This window comes from Vanessa cardui, chromosome 23 (assembly GCF_905220365.1).
Source record: "Vanessa cardui chromosome 23, ilVanCard2.1, whole genome shotgun sequence".
Classification (NCBI taxonomy): Eukaryota; Metazoa; Arthropoda; class Insecta; order Lepidoptera; family Nymphalidae; genus Vanessa; species Vanessa cardui.
Genome location: NC_061145.1, coordinates 294552 through 317905, shown reverse-complemented (window position 1 = coordinate 317905; position 23354 = coordinate 294552). Strand labels below are relative to the sequence as shown.

Below are 23354 nucleotides of genomic sequence, written 5' to 3'. Positions count from 1 at the left end.
TTAAATCTTACCTCGTGTCACTTAGATCCAACGTGGGATCACTCCTCTTGATTTGCCCAACGCAGGCCAGGACAGCTTTGTCGCTTTCAACCCTAGCTGACAAGGAAGCCACTAGTGTTGGCAACTGCCGTAGCGCAGGTTTATCGACAATAGTCAAGAGTGACTTGTTGTCGATGAGTCGACGTTCAACGTCAGCGTGGGATAGCGCGAGTAAGCGCTGGTGGGATGAAGACGCTGGATCTTGGTTCACTGTCACTGATGACTGGAAAGAAAAGTATAAAAAAAATACATATACATATGTGTCAGTGTTTAACAATAACAGGCAAGCACCGCTGATTCATGTGCTTAATTTGTCTTTACAATTCATCTCGTGCTCAGCGGTGAAGGAAAACATCGTGAGGAAACCTGCATGTGACAAATTTCATAGAAATTCTGCTACACGTATATTCCACAAACCCGCATTGGAACAGCGTTGTGGAATACGTTCCAAACCTTCTCCTCAAAGGGGGAGGAGGCCTTTAGCCCAGCAGTGGGAATTTACAGGCTGTTGTTGTTGTTGTTAACAATAAATAAAATCCCTATTACAAAAAAAATAACTCACATTTAATAAAAGAAAACAATATTCAAATTATATTAATATTGTAAATGTGAAATTAACTCTGTCTGTCTGTCGGTCTTTCACGACCAAACCGCTGAACCGAATTTGATGAAATTTCGTATGCGGCCAACTTGAACTCAAGAAAGGACATAGGATACATTTTTGCCTAACACAGGACAACCAACGCCCTAAAACGCGAGCGAGCAGTAAAGTCTTGAGTAAAAATATGATGGTCTCACTAACCAGTTCCTCCAGCTTGTGTAGGGCTTGCTTGTAAACCTCCACGTGTCGCTGCAGCTCGTTCTTCATCGCCACGTGGAGCGAGATCAGCGACCCTGAAGCGTCAGCTGTCAGGCCGTGGGTCCCTAGACCTGTGGTAGACACGACGTATGAACGAAAAGCCTGATAAAGGTCATCTGATTATGAAAATCAAATTTTTAGCCGTGATTACCAATCTATTTTAATAATATAATATAATATAATACTATAAATTTGAAAGTAACTCTGTCTGTCTGTCTGTCGTCCGGTCAATACCAAATAACTAAACCGAATTTGATGAAATTTGCTATGAACCAAACTTGACCTTTAAGAAACTTCACTTTACTTACTTTACTTTTTTTGCCAAATACATGACAACCTTTCCCTAAAACGCGAGGAAATTCACGGGAAACCACTAGTTATTTAATGAAAACATCACTAACAACATATTAACTATTGGATACATGGCCCATTCGCTAGTTTTTAATTCGTATATAATATATAGTAATGAGTACTACTCAATTAATTATCTAGATCTAAGGTATTACGCGCATAAGACGCAATTTTTAACCTTTGATGCACACATATAATTTATCGCTTAATTTCACATCAAATTATGATTTTCCATAACTCTGTTTGCTAACAAAGCATAACAAAGATACACATCGAGAGGAAATCACGCAATTCTGGCTCATCCTCCACTTAACGTATTTTCATCCGGCGTTTTAGGAAATTAAGCATTATCCATACTTCCACATTCGTCACGTCTCAAACCGATGTCAAGGGGACCATTTTATGTTGACCTTCTATTAGGAGTTATATTCGACTGAGATGGCCCAGTGGCTAGAACGCGTACATCTTAACCGACGATTGCGGGTTGAAATCCAGGCATGCACCACTATACATATGTGCTTAATTTGTGTTTATAATTCATCTCGTGCTTGGCGGTGAAGGATAACATCGTGAGGAAACCTGCATGTGTCTAATTTCATCGAAATTCTGCCACATGCGCCCGCATTGGAAAAGCGTTTTGGAATATGTTCCAAGCCCTTTCCTAAATGGAAGAGGAGGTCTTATCCCAGCAGTGGTAAATTAACAGGCTGTTACTTTACTTTACTTTATATTCGACTGCAACATGAGCTAAAATGGCCCAATGGTTAGAACCCGTATGCCTTAACTGATTGCGGATTCAAATTCAGGCAAGCACCACTGTATTTCAATGTGTTTAATTTGTGTTTGTAATTCGTCTCGAGCTCAGTGGTGAAGAAAAACATTATGAGTAAACCTACATGTGTCTAATTTCAACGAAATTCTGTTACATGTGAATATGAATCCCCATTGAAGGAGCGAGGTTTAATGTCCTTCTAAAGAAAGAGGATGCCTTATCCCAGCAGAGGGGAATTTACAGGCCGTTACTATTACATAAATACTATTATAAGAAAATGTAAAGAAAAGTATGAATTTAGACAAAACTTAGTGGTCATATTTAAAACGTCGTATCTTCTTATTAATGTATATATTTTTATGTTCTTTTTTATTCATCCCAAATTTAATATCACACAAAAATTTCAACATTTTTCCGAGCAATCGAAATTATCGTTGCTTCGGTATGACGCAAAACGGCAATAATTTTAACACTTCGAGTTTCAAGGCTCAGTGTATTACCCAAAGTTGTGCCACAAATATTTTTAAATACGCTAATTGTAATTCCTAAAATCAACCCACGCGAACCGCCACACTTGAAATATTTCATAACATAGCATTACAGCTTCGGCAATCTTGCGTTTATTATTTAATATTTTAAATAAATGCAACTACTATATTATATTTATATTAAGTAACACGTTATATTATGTATGTATAACGTATAACTAAATATTCAGTATATACCGTTCCTCGTCAGGCGTTGCAGGCGTTCCTCTAAAGGCCCTACAAAATTTTCATATTTAAGAATATTTGATCTCACGCTTGGTGTGCAAGATAGCACTTTTGTTAGAACCAGACAGTGGATTAAATCTCAAATCTTCTCAAAAAGAAAAGACCTTAACTCACCAGTGGCCCATTTACAGACTGCATTAATTTGCTCCAAATACTAAGGAGACCAGGCCTTAGTCCAGCTATGGACCCTTCACAGGCTGTTCTTCTAATAGTAACATATTCGAAGATAATTTACCTTGTACAGCTGCGTCCAGCTGTCTCCTCCTATTGTCAACAGCTTCCCTTGCATCTGGACTGTAATTCGCCAGTGCGCTCGCCAGGCGGGTTGTTCTGGCTCGTAGACCAGAACCTTGATCTACACCAAGTAGACCGACAAGTCTCCAAGCGACTGCCTCGCATTGTAGCTCTGGTCGGGGAACGATCTCAAGAGATAACAACCTGCGAAGAAATGAAATCCATTAATATACTTATGGCCAGTAAGTACCATTTGGTTGATCAAGAGGTTCACAATGCTAACAACAAACTCAAAACAAATCAAAATATACTTTATTCAAGTAGTTTTACACAGTTTTACACACACTTTTGAATCGTCATTTAAAAATCTATATTAAGTGAACCGGTTCGGATTGTAGAGTGTAGACTCTACCTAAATGAACCGGCAAGAATCTTCTCTTTTTCAACATTGAAAAATACAGTCATTAGTTCAATACAATTATCCAGCCTGAAACAAAGTCAACGTGATCTTGTTTTAAATAATATGCCTTCGATGAAATGATTTGAATTCAAACGGCAAAGTTAAAAATGTCTGCGGACGTTTATTCCACGTATTTAGATTAACTTTTTAATATTATTATTTTTCAATTAAATGTTTATAATGAATATTTCGCTTAGTAGTGATATGTGTTTAATCTTTTGAGTATCTTAAAAATGTTCACGCTAAAACAATTCATGATCACAGATGGAATCTTTTTGTCTTAACCAAGAATTTGTACATACACAAATTATAGAAGCGTAACGTATGTATATGCTTACTTGAATATCGATATTTAACTCGCGAAAGAAACTGCGAACTAACGCTAACATCTCTCTGAACTACAATACAATACATCACAATGTATTGTACACTTTCGTTAGAAAGAGACAGAACATGGTCTGATCGTAGAGAAACGAAACGTCACAGCGACAAAATGCAAATAAAACCCTGAAATGTTAACGATGTTAGATCCCATCATTACAATGTTACTTACACCGTATTCGTCCAAACAATACCAGATCTACATAGCTTTTTAATTACCACATAACAATTGACAATAGGGGAGAAAAAAGTCATCATAACCTGACAATTGCATTAGTTATGTTCGACATAAACCGGTGAGAGCATCAACTCGTACTGTGAGACCGTTATGATGTTGGCAACTTTTTGTTATTTCGTACTGTTTCTAGAATCATTGAAGTGCTATGAACAGCTATCACTAAGAACACTGTATGACTCTTAAGAAATAATACAGGGTTATTCTACTAACAAATCACTACTTTACCAATGATCCAGTTACAGCTTGGTCGAAGTTAAATGAGAATACAATTGGGATCGTATCATAAGTAATATAAAAAAGTAGAATTGTCCCTCAGTTATGATAAGCTGAGTTTCTTTTGGTCCAGAATAGTCGAAGTGAAATCAGCATAGAATTGGAATCGTATCGTTACCGTTTTATGTCAGTAGAATAAGTCCCTAGAAGATGACACAATTATTACTATCTGCATCAGCAAGGAACAGAACTTTAACTGAGAAATATGCTCATCTACAATAAAAGTAAAATACATCGACGCGATGGTACGTTGTTAATTTAGCAGCAGTAGGGTAGATAGGGCAAGGTACGTGGAACATGATCCAAAGACCTCAAACTTAATGGTGGTTTGCTATCCCAGTATATTTTATTTCACGCTATCTTAGTTTGGTAAGCCCGTTTGGGTACACTATCACGTATTCAAGGGTAAGTGACACCGTGCAACAGGTACAAGGGATATAATGTATTATTTCCCAAGGCTGGTGGCGCATTCGCGATATAAGGAATGGTTAATAAACAGCGCCAATGTCTTTAATCGTAGTGATCACTGATCACTTCATAGCAAATGGCTCATTAGTCGGTCAGGCTACATTACCAACTAAAGACATTACATTCATTTCAATCAGGTGACGTGGCGCTTGGCGTCTAAAATATTGCATTGTATAAGGTAATGTAAGTCGATCCCTTTTCTTTCTTTATGGGGGGTCGGGGATCACTTTCCTAACGTCGAGTATGTGAAATCCAGGAAATCATTAAGTCAGTCGAGAAGCGTAAGTGTAATTATATAGAAAACACGCATATCTATATACCTCATCAAGTAACGCTAATTTTATAACACTACTATAATGTTATGACCTGTTACATTAACTTGTATACTGACGATGACGGTGAGTTGTGTAAGGGAAATCAATATTTAGTATTGTTAGCTCATTATTGCCCACAATTATTAAATAAAAATTATTATTATCGTCTACACATATAATAATTGTAGTGTCCGTTTGTCACATTAAATTAACCGCTTTTTACTAAATGCATATATATGTAGACAAGACAATTCTTGTCTGTCTGTTTTGGCTAATCTCTGGAAAGGCTGGACCGTTTGTGGCGGGGCTTTTACTAACAGATAGCTGATATAATAAGAAGTATCTGAGGCTACGTTTAATGAGTATAATAGAATCTGTGAAACTGAACAATATTTTTTTCTTGAATTCAATCGCAAATGAAATCACGGGCACAGTGTAGAATTAAGATATTTTTAGTAGGCCCACTGAGCAATACTTTAATATTTTTTGTGCTCCGGTTGGAAAGATAAGGTGATTGAACCAGTGTAACAACTGTCACACGATCTTAGTTCCCAAAGTTGCTCCATTGATGATAGAATGAATGATGAATATATCTGATAGTACCGATGTCTCACAGCAGTTCAAACACCATCAGTTGGCCTATTTGCCGGACCGTCAATCTATATGACAAAAACAAAATGTTAACATATTTGCCTGTATGGAGACTTAAATTTTACTATAAGGTGATTATTGGAATTAAATAAAATAAATCTTGCCTCAAAACGCACGGTAAATAAACATGCATTTTAAGATAAAGTACATACAAATCTTTATCGATGTAAAACATAATCGCAATTATCTCGAAATACCATTAAATGTTTTGTGCCCGACTTTGAACGTGTAAAATTTTAAATAAGTTTAAATAAACAATATATTCCGCTATTTTCATTGTATTTGGAAATTAATTACAGAATTAATTCTCTAATAAAAAAATCTATTAGGCCGGCTGGGTCATTAACTATGACAGGGCCTAGGCACTTTCTTGTCTTGTAACGATCGTCTATAATCACAATCACGCCTTTATTGATAGTTTTTACAAGGCAGCGTGATGGTAATTGATCACCGCCCATAAAAATTAGCGCTGTTAGATATATTAAACATGCCTTACATCAACGTATCACCTTCGGTACTAAGGTATACTTGGTGTAAGGCTTTGTGCAAATCGTCTGTATAGTAACCCACCTGTTCAGGCTTGAAATGAAGAATATGAAAGTTTCCGAACAAATAATATTATATAAAACTATACATAGAATTATTTATTACAATAAACAAGTCTTAATTTTTTATAATCATAAATAAATCGTAAAGTCAATAATTATAATTTAAACAAGTCAATCGCTTCTTGCGTTGAAAAAAAGACTCAATAAAAATATAATAGAATCCTTTATTAAATGAATGTTTAATGTTTTACCAAAATCGCAGCTGAGTACTTTCCATTCACTATCACCAAAACGAGTTTTATTAAAAAAAAATGATCCACCAGACAGACCGTCGCAACCTGCTCACTTTCACCGAACAGCCCTTGATATGTGACGAAACACACACAGAACATTCATACATGTGTGCGTGTATAATAATACAATACAATACATTGATCCTTCAATATCATTTTTAGTTAATAGACTAAGGCCTCCTCCCCATTTGAAGAGGAGGTTTGGATCATATTCCACTCCTGGGTTGCTGGATACACATGTGACAGAATTTCGTTGAAATTAGTCACATGCGATTTTCCTTACGATTTTTTCCTTCATCGCCAAGCTCGAGATGAATTATAAACACAAATTAAGGATATGAAAATTCAGTGATGCTTGCCTGGGCTTGAACTCGCAATTATCGGTTAAGATGCACGCGTTCTTATTATTTTATCATCGTATTAAAAAAAACTAATCAATCAGGCGCATTATTCAACACAAGATTATATGGATAAAAAAGGTAAGAGCTAATAATTGTTGCCTTTCATGCAGGACATATTACATTCTATATTCAAATTACATAACTTTGCATTTCAAATGTTGAAAAAGAATTACATTTATATTAAATAATGTTCGTAAAAATATTTCTTGACAATTACTAACATCAATCGTGATTATGAAAGGTAAGCCAAATAGCTTTCAATCACACGTTATCTAAGATATTATGCACGTTATGTAATCTGTTACATAATGCTAATGACATGCATTTGATGTTTATACAATAAATATTTCAGATAATCACAATCCACTTCTCTTCTAGAACTTTAAGATACTCACAAAGGCACATGTATGAGCCTCAAGTGTGAGTACTGTTTGCACTTACTAATACTACTTGTCATAGTGTGCGTGAAATAAAAATAAATATAGCAAAAAATACAAATAATATTATACATTTGTTAATGCACTTGTAAGTGAACAGATCTATATTTAACAAGATGTCGCCTGCGGTATAGCTCTTTTTAAGGATTAGTCGTCAGGCATAAGGTAAAAAATTAGCAATCGTCCTTCCTCGGAATTCAAGCTTGCTTAAATACTAATTACATTAAATTTGATTCAGTAGTTTGGTCGTAAAATCATAAGCATAGTCACTTTCGTATTTTAAATATAAGTATATTTAATATTTATTTACCAGGAGGAACATGATTTTATTGTCTTAATGCGCTAATGATGTTCTAAGGGGGGGCGGGCGGCAATGTCGTTTTGATTGCGGATCCAATGTTTATCAGCGGACGTGACCACTTCTATCAAAACGACTATTTTTAGAAATTATATTTTTTTTTTCTAAATAAATTATATATCGATTTTTAATTAATTCTTAGGATGCCATTTTAATATTTATATATTCAGGTTCCCTTAATACAGCCAATCAAATGGCATTTCATTTTTAGTATTTTAAAACAGATTGAAAGTTATTTGATAATTTTGGCAACACCAAAGTCCATTTTAAATTATAGCAACTTAATTATAAGTATTTATTTCATTTAAGTAACGATAATTACTCAAATATATTTTAAGGAATGTTTTGCTTATATTAATACTGATATTTAGGTTTAAGAATTAAGATGTCACATACAAGCCTAACGCGATTATCGCGTAGGAGGCTACAAGACGAATACTAAAGCGAGTGTCAGTTGCCGCGAAACCAGTCGCGGTGATCACTCCAAACTGTCCTTACGTAGAAATTTATTGAATAACGATCATATATTTCATGTATAAATTACTTTACATTGAGAAAGTCGACACGGACAACCGGTCAGGAGTACTTTCATCATATCCTATCTATTAATATTATAAAAAAAATTAACAAACCATAATAAACTTTATCATAAAAGACATAAAGTCTATTTTAGTTTGGAATTATTAAGATAAAGTCGCGTCTGCAACAGGTGAACTGTATTACACGTTGATATTGTCTTGAACCGTAAAGTTAGAGCATTAAGGTCCAAATTTGCTAAACTGTATTAGTCTAGATGTAATTTGATTTATTAGAGCTATGGAAGTAGGTTTCCTGGGTGAAGTACCTAGTCTATTAATTTCAAAGCATCACCGGTCGACTGTCGCTTTCTTTATTAAGTTACTTATAACAAGTGATTTGTTATTAAACCACAAACAAACCACTAACGTGAGAATAATTCTAAAATATCTAGTAACACTGCGACTACCTTCACCAAAGCTTCAAATAGATAATTTACTTAATAAACTTTGTGTATTAATGAATATTATGAACGCCAATCATTTATTCTATATTTTGTAATAAATATGCGCTTTAGCAACTGGGCTTGATGTTACACTGGCTCACCTTTCAAAGCCGAACGCAAATACTAAGCATGAAAGTTTGGTGATACATCCATTGACCTAGTAATTATTCAGGCGTATTTAATAGTGGAACTAAAATCCAACATCATTAGGGTTAATACGATGCATGCTTAAAAAATATATGGTGACGTCACTTCTGGGAAGTGTATGCAAATTATGTAATATATAAACAGATTGACATTATTGTCGTATGTTTGTCCTTTCAAAATGACAGGATAGCTCAGGTTTGAGGAACAGCCTGTGCCCAATGTGAAGAGAAGGTTTATACCAACAGGCGGTTCTATACGGATTGTTGGACACATTTGTCACATTTACATCCAATACATGCAGGTTTCCTCAAATATTTTTCTTAGAAGAACGAGATGAATTATAAACAGTACTGCAAAATTTTGATGTTGGTCTTATAAACACCAGACCATCTCTGCTCCCCATAAAAATAGCTGTTAAATTTAAACTCCTTGACAATCTGGATACAAAGATATATATTTTTTTTATGGTATAGGTTGACGAACGAGCATATGAGCCACCTGGTGGTATGTGGTCACAGCCTATAGACAATACTGCTCACTTAACCATTCCTTGCATTACTAATGCGACACCAACCTTGGGAACTAAGTTTTTATATCCCTTATTCCTGTAGTTACACTGGTTCACTCATCCTTTAAACCGGAACACAACAATACTGAATACTGTTGTTTTGCGATTATCAGTAGGTTTATTGGTAGTTATTATATGACTTTCTATAAATATAGTGGCTATAATGTGTTAAACAAAAACCTGTTAGTCAGGTGCGAGCATAATTAAAGTACGAACCTGTGACCGTCGATCAATACTATCGTGTTGTGACCACTGGTCCAACCCAGCTCTATTACATTTATTTAATAGATAATCGTTTCATCTTAATAAATATAGTCGTATATCAAATATCTTTCTAATATTAGAATGTGAAAGTATTCGGATGTTGGTCGGTCCGAAATTTGAAATTTAAAAGTAAATTATGTCGCGGAGTAGGTGGATTGTAAATTAGGATATTTATTATCTTACAAAAGGAGGATGCTAGAAATTCCGATGCACATTCAAATTCATATTCATTTAAATAAACATTATTTACATTAAAATCTTGAGTATTTATAAATAACAATTCGCCGTTTGTCGCAAAATTGAAACATCTTATAGAACATTTACTGTTATTACTTAATCTGTATTTTATATTTTAAGTTTCTAAAAGATAAATTCACATCAAATCACCAATTAATTTTTTAATGTCAAGGGAAGATTACGTGTTTATACCAACAGGCTGCTCATTGCAGATTGGTAGATACATTTGTCGGAATTAAGATCTTGTATTTAAATTTGTGTTTGAAATTAAATCATCAATTTATTTTTTTCTGTATCCAGGTTTTCTGTAGGTGAAATTTTAGTATGAGTAATATTAGGGTTTCATTGTTATCATGTAACAAACAAACAAATATATTAAATAATATATAAATTAAACAGTATATATTAAAAATTAAATATGTGTCTAATATTCTATTTAGTTTGATATTGTAATAAGGGCTTTCTTAACTAAAGCATATATTGATTACGATACAAGGTGATGTATAGAGCACGCTAGGAGTTAATCAATACTTCTTTAAAAGAAATCCTGATTACAACGAGCGCTCATCATAATGATTATAACACCAACTTAATGAATAAACCTCTTAATTGAAGTATATTGTGTTTAAACAATAAAAACAAATGTAATCTCAATCAACCGCTACTGTATGCTCTCATTAACACCTCGAACGGTAACGAGCTGCCAAACAATGGAACTCGTGTGAAACATATATTTATATAATAAACGACAAAGATACATTTAAATTACTATTTTTTTTAACATAATAATAATTATAGAGGCATTTACTTTTATTGACTTTATTTATGTAAGGGCAAATATTCCACCTGATGGTAAGGGGTCACAAAATCGGTACTGTAAAAAATATTGATCAGCCCTTCCATCAAATCGAAACCAGCAGCAGAAAATACGTGTTATATATGTAACTTATGTATGTGTTTCAACCCGTTACATATCGAGACAGAATATTACTGCTATGCAGTTCATTATGTGATGAGTTAACTTTTTTTCTACCAATTTTTGTTTTTATTTTTTTGTATGAGCTCGTAGCCTTACATAACATCATCATCAATAATATCATATTCATAACATTTTCAACAATTAGTATGTTCGAAATTTTACACAAATAAATAGAGTTCTTAGCCCTTAATATAACTGAAGTACAAAAAGTGTCTTACCTGTTTCATATGTATCATTAGCATATTACTTAAGATATTAATTAATTATTAATGTTCTTATAATGTATTAAATACAATAATAGTCATGATGATTATTATTTACTTGGTGGTAGGGCTTTGTGCAAGCCCGTCTGGGTAGGTACCACTCACTCATCAGTTATTCTACCTCCAAATAACAGTACTCAGTATTGTTATGTTCCGGTTTGAAGGGTGAGTGGCACTTAGCCCTTAATATAACTGAAGTAGCATAAAGTGTCTTACCTGTTCAACAGCGTCTCTATAAGATGTGCAGAGTGAGGTAAGGCTTCTATCAGCAGGTCTACTGGCAAATCCGACGCAACGCTCTGCAGCACTCCTGGCCCGAGCCTCGCTACGATGGCCGCCGCTTCCCGGAACTGTCGCCCTTCGGCCAATAGCAGCACGCGACGTAACGCTAGACGGGGAGAAGTATATGTGTTCTTCTCTCGCTCCCTCTCACGTCGTATGCGCTCTCGACTCTCATTCATTTTCGAGTTCTTTTGGTAGGGCTAGCCCATTATATTGTTAATCGACAAATAAATTATAATCACCTGTAACAAAAACATTACAATTAGTCATATTAAGGAAACAAATTTGGTATTGAATTTTGAAAATAAAAATGAAGTTATGGGACATTGGCTGGTAACGAAACTCTGTCAGTCTGTCTGTTTGACGCTTTTTCACTACCAAACCACTGAACAGAATTTGATGAAATTTTGCATGAAGCAAAATTGAATTCCAAGAAAGGACATTTTTTAAGTGATCACCATCTCCCATAGACAATGACGCTGTAAGAAATATTAACTATTCCTTACATCGTCAATGCGCCACCAACCTTGGGAACTAAAATGCTATATCCCTTGTGCCTGTAGTTACACTTTCTCACTCACCCTTCAAACCGGAACACAACAATACTGCGTACTGTTGTTTAGCGGTAGAATATCTGATGAGTGGGTGGTACCTACCCAGCCGTGCTTCCACAAAGTCCTACCACCAAGTAAACCTAAACCTTTTTTGCCTAACACATCAACTCAAGCGAAGCCGAGGGCAACAACTAACAACTAGTTAACAATAAATCATACACGTTACATGTTTACATAAAACAAAAGACAGTTCGATATGAGAAGTTGTTTTTGCGTAAAGCGTACTGAACACACATTGTAATGAGATCGTTAGAATCAATACTCGCGGCTATTTCTCATATGATCGAGATGCGAGTGTTTGTCTTGGATCCGTTACGGTCCCGCGCCACAGATAATGATAACGGGACGCAATTGTCACTCGTACGATAACGTTACAGATTTAATCGATTTATTTATGGACGATTATTCGCCTCAAACATCATTATAGTCTGGGGTCTGATAATAATAACTATAGTTAAACGAGTAAAATAAAATTTAAAATATATATATTGTAGAATATCTCTTGGCTAATCCGTATCCGATAACTGTTAAAAAATATATATATAATAAGGCATCTTGTTCAAAACAAGATTATATAGATGATAAAAAGGCTTGGATCCAGAAATAATACTTTGACTTTTTTATGGTATAGGTTAGCAGACGCCTATGGGGCCCACCTCATGGTAAGTGGTCACCATCACCCATAGACAATGATGCTGTAGGAAATGTTAACTATTCCTTACATCTTCAATGAGCCACCAGCCTTGGGAACTATGATGTTATGCCTCTTGTGCCTGTAGTTACACTAGCTTACTCACCCTTCAAACCGGAACACAACAGTATTGGGTATACTGTTGTTTTGCGATTATTAGTAGCTTTATTGGTTGTTATTATATGACTTTCTATAAATATATAGATGAGTGGGTGGTGCCTACCCAGACGGGCTAGCACAAAGCCCTACCACCAAGTGTAGCACCAAGTTTAAAATAAAATTTAAAAATATATATTGTAGAATATCTAATCTAATCCGTATTCGATTCGAAATGACTGTTAAAAAACATTAAATAATAAAACTTTGACGCAGGATATATTATATACTTATTAAAAAAATGTTATTGTAAAATGCAATAATGATTGTATGTAATATATAAAGTATGTAATATATATTCCACTGGAAATAACCGGAAATCAATAGTTAAACTTATTATTCACTAAAATTAAACATCAACATGGAAACGAATGCAAATTCCACACTTTTTATACAACTATATAATCTTATATTAAGTAACATGATAATGTAATTATTTGTCTTAAAGCTTCGTACATTACATTTGCCAAACAGTATTATTAGTATTGTTGTATTCCGGTTTGAATAGTTTATTACCGAATTTAAAAATCTGCCACTCATAACATAGCATTATAAAAAAGCATCAGGTTTATTGAGAACATTTAAAAACTATACAACATCAGGCGACTGTGCGGTTGGAACAGTTACATGTAACCCTGGTAAGTTACCATCTTCATCCATATACATTGGCAAAGTGAAACATACAGCTTCTTAAATCGATCCCATATAATCTAAGTGACCATTTAAATGTGCCTCCTAATACCGGTTCGCCATTGAAAATAGAATACGATATTAAATGAGCAAGCATGCATAAAAAATACTTATCTATGAAAATGCTCAATTATTAATTAGGGAATCATTCCTAGTATAGCTACGTATAGTACGACACAACTTAGATGTAGCATCGGCAAGTACAATAAAACCAACTACTGCCGATTTATACAACCAATAGAAATAGCTCCCTATCGCGCCATTCGACGCTATTCGTCGCTATAGATTCTCGCATCTGTTCAACCCGAGGCAAGTGCATGTAAATTGACGAATATATTAGCTCACAAGACATTACAAGTTATTGCGTTTGTGTAAAGATATACTACTCACATAAGAAATAAATATTGATAATTTGGGAAAGCGTACTTAATTCGAATGCGATCGGTTGTACGAAATTTGCCGATGCTACATCTAAGTAGTGTCGTACTATACGAACCTCAACTTATCGAGCAATAAATGGTTACATACATAATGACAATATAATTTTCTAATACGCGGCCTGAATTCTGCTTCACTAACGACATCTAACGGGCGATTACTGAACTGTTAGACCTCATTATAAATTGTGTTACAATAAGTGGGCGCATCACACATGACAATAAATACTTTAACCGTATATTAAATTCCTCACGATATATAATCATGAATAAATTATACATGTACAAATTATTAATTCAATTTTACTGACCGCATATAGCAAGAACACGCGGATTTCAGTCGTATAAAAAGTTATCTATACATATATGTATAAAATTGGAGTGTCTGATTGTAATATTAAAATAGCCCTGTTTTACTCAATGCACGTGTATTTATACACGGTAATTATACCAAAAAATATTTTTTGTCTGTATGTCTGTCTGTTTGTTCCGGCTAATCTCTGGAACGGCTAGGCTGATTTTAACGGGACTTTCACTGGCAGATAACTGATACAATAAGGAGTAACTTAGGCTACAATAATATTTTTTTTGTTAAATTCAAACGCTTACTAGGTCGCGGGCACAGCTAGTTTGAAATAAAAAGACGACAAAAATCCTATAAAAAAAAATTGCAAGTCGAGAATTTTCTAATATGTGTGAATACGGTATATTTATGTCACACACATAGTATTCAACAGAACGCAGATAACATAACTGTCATATGTATCATTAGCATATTACTTAAGAGACTATTGAATTAATAATGTTCTTATATTGAAGTAAATAAAATAATAATCATGATGAGTACTAATTTATAATAATTTTATGTAATTTGTTCATAATATAACAATAAATATCAAGTATCCGGGCAAAGCCGGATCGGGTCGCTAGTATTTGATAAAAGTGTTAATAAAATAATAATGTAAAGAGCATTAAATGATATACTCGTAACAGTGGTCAATAATTTTTATGTACGAGACTATAAAAGCATTTTTATAACTCAATCAATATTTATTACTTGAAAGCAATGTACGGTATAAATCTCTCGTCGCCATTAGCCGTCAGGACAGGTGATACTTCGCGAGGTGAGGAATGCTCAAGTAAATAGACTTTACAAGTTCTCTGTAATTACGAATCTAATTCGCTTGAAGCGTCCGTTATGTATTACTTAATCTGAGAAATGACTCAGCGGTTTGTGATATTCAGAAGATTTATTGAATAGTGGTCGCCCGCGGATGAGCTAACATTTGATGGTTTGAAAAGTACCATATCCCCTTCCTATGATTTATAAGCAAGCTTAATGCGAAAGAGCGATAGATAAACAAACAGTTAGAGTTACTTTCGCCTTTTTTATATTATTTATAGATTCATAATGTAACTGTTTATTGAATTAATTCGCAAGCAAAAGGGATTATCGTCCAATCCACCGTATCTTGAAGAGATAATGGTGCAAATTAAACAGAATAAATTAACACTGACAAACTGACAACATAAGCAAATCCACAAATAAAAGAGTAATTACATTAGACATATAAGAAATAAATTCGTAATAATCGAAAAACAAAACCAATTAAATTAAATCAACGTAGAAACTCTACTAAAAATGATGTAGATAGAAATGAAGGCTTATGAAGCTTCAAAAACATTATCAATTATTATATTTTTACCACTGACTACAGTATAGATATTGCTCTACCAATTGCTATCATTGACAAAATACTATTTCCGACGAATTAAAAAAAAAAATAGAATTGAAAAATGAAATGAAAAATCCATTAACAGATAAGGCTTATTACACAACACAAGAAGAAATAAACGAATCCGTATCCAGTGATATACAATACTGGAGTTATACAATGTAAATAATTTGGAAAAATGTTAGCTACTGTTTTTTTGCGATGTCAGTAGAATCCACTTTCCGAGTTTATGGTAATATTACATCAAATTAAGTCCTGTAACATCTAGAAGCAGGATTAGTTTTAAGAGCCTGCTCGAATTGAGTATATTTTGATTTCAAGTAAAGTTATTGAGATAATGTACACGACATTCTAAATGTTTAATACTGGTTAGTAATTGATTTACTCTTATCACTGTTGCAAGACTGCCTTATGGACTTTGATCGATGTGGTTTGAAGCGTCAGACACCATAACTGTTTCTATTATTACAGAATTGAAGAAATGAACGAATGGTTCGACTCGAGCGACGATTTCATTGATTTTTTTTTTATTTATTAACCGTAATTGTGTTTCTGTACACGTAACTATTTTAATCTAGTAGAACTTTGGATTAAAATGTTATATTTCGGATTTGTAGTCTATTTCCTTTGCCTATTGGTAATTTGAAAATCGAATGTTATTTACTGTTATCACTGAGAAATAGTAGTCGATTTTTAATTCGTATGATTAATTATAGAGGTGTTCTAAGTTAAAGATTTTTCTTTTTGCAACTCACTATTTATGTTTTTAAAAATACTTTATTGCACAACACATGAATACATAAGAGAAACACAAAATTAGATGAATCGTGCGCAAAGGTGGTCTTATCGGAAATAGCGATTTTTTACAGACAATCTTGGGTGATTAAAACTTAGAACGAAAACAGTTAAGTGCAGAAATAGAGAGCACAATCCAATTGGGGTTTTTTTGATAAATATGAATAATAATAAATAAATTTAAAGTCGGCTAGTGTGCCGTTTAAAAGTCATCAATATACGCATTTCTGCCGAGGATATTTAGTCTCGAAGCCGTCTAGACCACCGAACATACATTATATGAAAGCCGGACACCCGTTTTACGAGTTTACACTTGTAGCGATCATTTCTCCGCTCTCTACTCTGTTTTTGGACTTAAAATTTTGCATCTCCTTTGCATATTTACAATAGCTCTGCGAAACGTCTGGCGTGAGGAAATCTACTTAACAATAAAGATTGCTTTAATGCATGTGGTCTAAAGGCTAATAAGGCCGCAAATGTCTAGATCCTGCTTTCAAACTCCAGGCTAAACAAATGAAAAGTTATTTTTTCTTCGATAAATTCTTAGTTATCATCATCATTGTCATCAGCGCTTGTCAGCTCAATGCTGGAAGGCTTCTAAATTTTAATGCTACTGAGCTCGGTCTGAAACTCTTCTTGTCCAATCTCTGCCCACTACATTTCGAATGAGTAGTGGTTGTCTGTAGTTGGCAATCTTTTTCATTAGTACTTTGGCAACGTAAATCCATTAGGCTCGATCCTGACTAGAGAATTGGTCATGAGACGTGTGCAATCCCATTAGATTATTAGCGTAAGTACCGATGCATTATTTTTAATATTCAACATTTAAGCAACATTTTAAACTTTATTTTTATATACTTTACTAACAAAAGTTACCTCAGAACTCCGTCATTAAAATTGTGAACCGATTTGGAAAATTGTCTTTTTATTGGGATGTACATTATACTTTCCGTTTGTTCCAATTGAAAATTTGAAAAAAGAACCTCTAAGGTAGAAATATAAAGAAAAGAAATCTCCTGCCAATATCCCATACGGGCTCAGAACTACTCGTCCTTTAAGAAGAAAGACATAAATGTTCGAGATTTCTTTTTTATGTGATCGATATTCTTTTGTTATTTATTTCCAAAGAGTTGAGTCATTAGTTGAAATCAGTTTACATAGTCAGTTTTGTTAAAAACTAAACTATGCTTCCAAATTTAGCATTAAAAGCCTTTGACAGTACTAATTATATGGTTTCGTTTTGGCAAGATGTTTTTTGGTGTTGTCTTATATCACTTAAGCCTTAAACGTAAATAATGCCGTTTTTAATAAGTTATTTATTTATTGCTGAACACAGTATACAGGTTTAAAACAAAGGCGCAATCATAATTTAGTGTGATTTGCTAAACAACCCTAATTGTCCTATAGTATTATTTTTCTAAAGTCCTAAGATTTGAAGCTACGCAAATTAATGAGATCAAAATCTGTAACCGCGAATATCACGCATTAATGCTTATTAACATTAATTTAATACGGAACTACACTAGTTGTAGATTACATATTAATAATATAATTCGCTTGTTTTGCCGTTCTATCGTTTATATATTTATGAGTCTCATTGTCTAGAGAAAGTGAAAGATAATATTTTCACAGATAAAAATACACATTATACTTTAGAATTCAAACGCAGAAATCTTCCTTTTAGTAAAACTACTTCATGGGAACTATATTTAATTTTATATTGTTATTTCTAGATTTCCTAGTTCATCTAGTTTCATTGCTAATGCTACAGATCTTGAGGGTTCTAATCCAATGATCTTCAACTGTAGAAAATTAACTCTACAATGCTCTAGAATATTAATAGAACGACGACCTCCATGGTCGAGTGGTGTGTACACCGCCTTTCATGGATACGCCAATCTGAGGTCCCGGGTTCGATTCCCGGCCGAGTCGATGTAGATTACCATTAGTTTTCTATGTTGTCTTGGGTCTGGGTGTTTGTGTTACCTTCGTTACTTCTGATTTCCATAACACAAGTGCTTCAACTACTTACATTGGGATCAGAGTAATGTGTGTGATGTTGTCTCATATAACGATATGACAGGATCCTTAATTTTCATTTATATTCGTATGGTTTTACTCAAAGCATTGCTTTCAGTAGTAGAACCAAGTATTTGAAGATTAATCGCGAGCATGACTTCAGATGCTATAGACAAACGCCTATAATGTGAACTATGTATCTGGTATTAAGTTATTATAGGTTTTTTATGACATACAAACGAGCAGGAGGTTCGCCTTATGGAAAGTGACAGCGACATTTGGAACACCGGGGGACTTGTAGGTAAATATCAATTTTTAGTTCCTTTTTGGATGTTTCTTTTTACAATAAATTTGTGGTACAATAATGCCTATAGTGGCATATAAACCTTTATTAGTTGATGAGATCCAGGATTTATTATACCTTGGATAAAACTTGATAGGACTACAAACCCTATCATTTACAAACCCTATTATTGTATTAACTTGATAGGGCTACTAACCCATTTCATAAGATTTAGGGTAAATCTTCTTCAGACTATCATAAACAGTTTAAAAAATGTAAAGATTATTAATACTTAACACAGGTATTTAGGTGACTTTGATTTAATAACTCCTATTAACTCGAACATTCCTCACACCACACAAACTCACCTGTTTGCTGATGACGATGGCAAATTAATATGGTATTTAGCTTTCAAGATATAAATATTGATTGAGTTATAAAAATGTTTTTATAGTCTCGTACAATAAAAATATTCGTCCGCCGAAATGTTGCGTCATTTGAAACCTTTCACACAAGTTGTTTTTTTAAACGTTCAATATTTATTGATCAATGGTCATATTTATTGATTGTATGTTAGAACGAATGAATGAATGGAAACCTGAATGACACCAATTGTAATAGTAAAGAAAGGTGGAGATTACTTTACTATCTCGTTGGTATAGTATAAAATGTTGCAGATTGCGGAGTCCTGGGTTCAAATCGGGCTGATAAAAAAACGAGTCAATTGAAGTACTCCACTTCTCATATATTCTTTCTCTCAACAACAATAATTAGATCTATTGTGGTCTGATTGAAAGGTTAACATACAGCAGGGACAAAGTATCTCATTTGATATCCAAGGTTGGTAGCGTGTTAAAGATATAAGTTAGATAATCAATTATATTTCTTACAATACCTATGTCTATAGGCAGTGAAGACCACTTACCAATTCGATAACCAATATCACATATAACCATATCCAAATCCAACAGTGGAACATATACAGATTTTTATTTTACGTAAATATTTTTTTTTTGATTCGACAACTGCTGAAATTTTGGTAACGTTTGCTAGTACAATATATTCAATATTGTACTATAAAATGTAAAGCAATTAAATAGAAACAATTCTCTTGTCCCCGTGAAACGGTCAAGTGCGTTCAAATTATCCCGAAATGACTTAACGCAGCTCGGCTGTCAATGAACTTGGACAACGAGGGTCGCTGGCGCGCGACGCCCAGCGCGGACTGATTTCAACTTATAAACATTTGATGAGCTATCGGACGTTTATAAAAACATTAAGGTTTTAACCAGGGATTATCGTCATCAATACATACATATAATAAAATTGGAGTGCCTGTTTGTAATATTAAAATAGCTCTTTTTTACTCAATGCATAAGTATGTAAGTATGTATACATGGTACATATAACAAAATAACATTTTTGTCTGTCTGTCTGTCTGTATGTTTGTTATGGCTAATCCGATTTGGCACTGCAGATAACTGATATAATGAGGAGTTAATTAGGCTACAATTTATTTTTGTTAAATTCAAACGCGTGTAAGCTCGCGGGCATAGTTAGTATTCATATATATATACGTATCGTTGGATAAAGTCACAGTACAATATTATACTTATTGTACATGATCAGGATATCATGGATTTAAAATCCCTTCTTGAGCCAATAAAAAGGTATTCATTTCTTTACATATTTGTTTATCAAAATTATTAACCAATACAAATTAGTACGAAAAATTAGGTTATAAGCCGGATCTCTCGTCTTCCAAACGTTGTACATGTGTTATTTGTGGTACTAATCTGTAACGCCAAGGACCATAGGAATGGGTTCACATACCTATTGATACTTTCTCTCCTATAAAATAAAACTCATCAAGAGTAAACAAGTTATCGGGCATGGTGCGATTATGGTGGAGTCCATCAACCGGTCTCCATGACTTTCTATCTCAGTTGGGGTCACGCCTGTTTTTATATTAATTCTTATGTTTTAACTTTCTTTTGGTAATTTTAAATGCATTTCTGATGATGATATTTCTTTGAAATCAAAACTCTATGAATTGACGAGTCAACTCTCTTCCTTTCGATAAGACGAATATTATTAATAATAAGATGTTCTGTTAAAGAATATTTGAACCATATAATAACCTGGGACCCAGATAAATACACAGATTTACAAATTACTAGAAAATTTGTGCTCCAAAAACGCAGTAAGCGTGCATCAAGGTGAATCTATACAATACTGTGTTGTGTGTCATTCATGTCATTAAGTTCACTTAAGTTGTCAATGATTCCCTTTATCATCAGCTAAATACATAATACAAATTTTGCGGCAGTATGTAGATTATCGCTCAGCTATACCTACTTAATCAATAATGCGGCGAAACGATCTTTTTCATTTGATCTCATTAAACTAAATATAAAATGAAATTTTATCAAGTTTGAATATTTTTTCTAGCAATTATAAATTACATGCAACTAATTAACCCAATCTAGTTCCAATGATTACGGTGAAAAGTTAATCGCATGAAAATTAGCATACATCAAAATTTATTTACGCGATGTATACTTAGAAATAGTTTAACAACTTATTACCAACGAATTTCTCAAGAAAAATGAACCAACAGAGTTTCTTTTCACTTGTCAAATATTAGATTACCTCTAAACATCGTGTAGATAATTAAATGAAAGCAATTGATGACCTATCTGACTCCTTTATAGACTACATTTCGAAGCCTATTTCACAAAATATTTAATACAAGATATAAATTAGTTAAGTATAACTTAACATGAGAACCATAGACAATAATAATTAATCATAAACCATAGATAATAGTGACGTAAATATTACTTACTATATGCTTAATGTAATCCGTAAATCTCAGGCACAATGATCACACTAGTCTTCCACAAACATCTACAAAGTCCACAAACACTGGATATATGGCGGTAACGAGCCTAGCACGTGTGCGGCGCGCGTCGCGTGGCTAACAAGTGAGATGGGCGAAGCTCGCAGCCAAACAGCGTGAAAGCTTACGGCCAGTGTCATGCAAGAGATCACAAAGGAGGTTTTAGTTTAACATCAAATTTACTATTTAATGTAATTTCGAAATAGGAACACTTCTCGAAAATTCAAATCATTTGTAAAAAATAAAATATTAATAAATACAAAATTATAAAGACGATAAAAAAGCGTGGAATTAATACTTGCTGACTTCCAAACAGAATTTTATCTGTAATTTTTAATTATAATCGATAGATTATATATTATATTATATCACAAAGCCCTACCGGCATGTAAATAGATATATTTACATGCCGGTAGGGCTTTGTGCAAGCCTGCCTGGATAGGTACCACCAACTCATCAGTTATTCTACCTCTAAACAACAGTACGCAGTATTATTGTGTTCCGATTTGAAGGGTGAGTGAGCCAGTGTAAGTACAGGCACAAGGGACATAGCATCTTTGTTCCCAAAGTTTCACATGATTGTTAAATGACGATTCAAAAGTGCACTTGTAAAAGCCTACTTGAATAAAGTTTTGATTTGATTTGAAAGTGCATATAACTAGTTCAGTGGAATATTGTTGTTTAAATAAAGATACGTCAGTCAAAAACAGTTAGTAGTGCACGATACAGCTGAGCTATTATCAATACGAAAGTAGAAGTACAAAAATCTGAGGTTTGCTTATCTTTGTTCCTTCTTAATTTGCAATACGCTATAGTATGTAATGTTACTCGCACGGCACTCTCTCGCTGTAAGCCGTCCAGCAGGTGTAAAGATCTCCCATTCGCCACACTGTCTGTCACCAGGTGCAGCGGTTCCAGAGATTGAATATGAATCATTATGACTTAATTTGTGTTCATAACATTCTACTACATTGTATTTCTTCAAATCGCAATTCAATCAGGTAACTTAGTAGTTATAGATCCCGACAACCTATTGGGTTTAAAACCAATGATATTTTAATAAACAGATATGTTATACCCATACTAAACAACAGAAAAAAGTGTGACGCGCCGGGGACCGTTTATTTTACATTTCGTTACAAGTAAAAAGGATAGCTTGATAAAAACAATAAGGAAAAGGGATAACTAGATGTTTTAATTACGCAAAACGTATTACTACATAATTATGATGTATTATAACGTATTACTGGCATAATTATGATGAAAACGAATAAAGGCAACCGTCCCAATTAGGACGTTTTCTAGTCTTCACTTTTTGCGCGTTAATGACATATCTATTTACTAGAACATCATTGTTTAAAACCGAATACTAAGTTTTCACGTATGAAAATCTTCATATGTATATGCGGTGGAATTATCT

The 23354-nt window shown here is 33.8% G+C and overlaps 1 protein-coding gene across 1 annotated transcript in view; it reads right to left on the bottom strand.

The window, feature by feature from the left end:
* The window catches only part of LOC124539898, a 35988-nt gene extending 13963 nt beyond the window's left edge, over positions 1 to 22025 (bottom strand). Inside the window, exons 1-5 of the mRNA XM_047117260.1 lie at positions 21881 to 22025; positions 11546 to 11853; positions 3030 to 3232; positions 842 to 969; positions 12 to 262 (exon numbers count right to left, since the gene is read on the bottom strand). Coding sequence (XP_046973216.1) covers positions 12 to 262; positions 842 to 969; positions 3030 to 3232; positions 11546 to 11790 — 827 coding nt within the window. The 5' untranslated portion in view covers positions 11791 to 11853; positions 21881 to 22025. The remainder of the gene's footprint in view (positions 1 to 11; positions 263 to 841; positions 970 to 3029; positions 3233 to 11545; positions 11854 to 21880) is intronic.
* Between the last annotated feature and the right edge of the window lie 1329 nt (positions 22026 to 23354).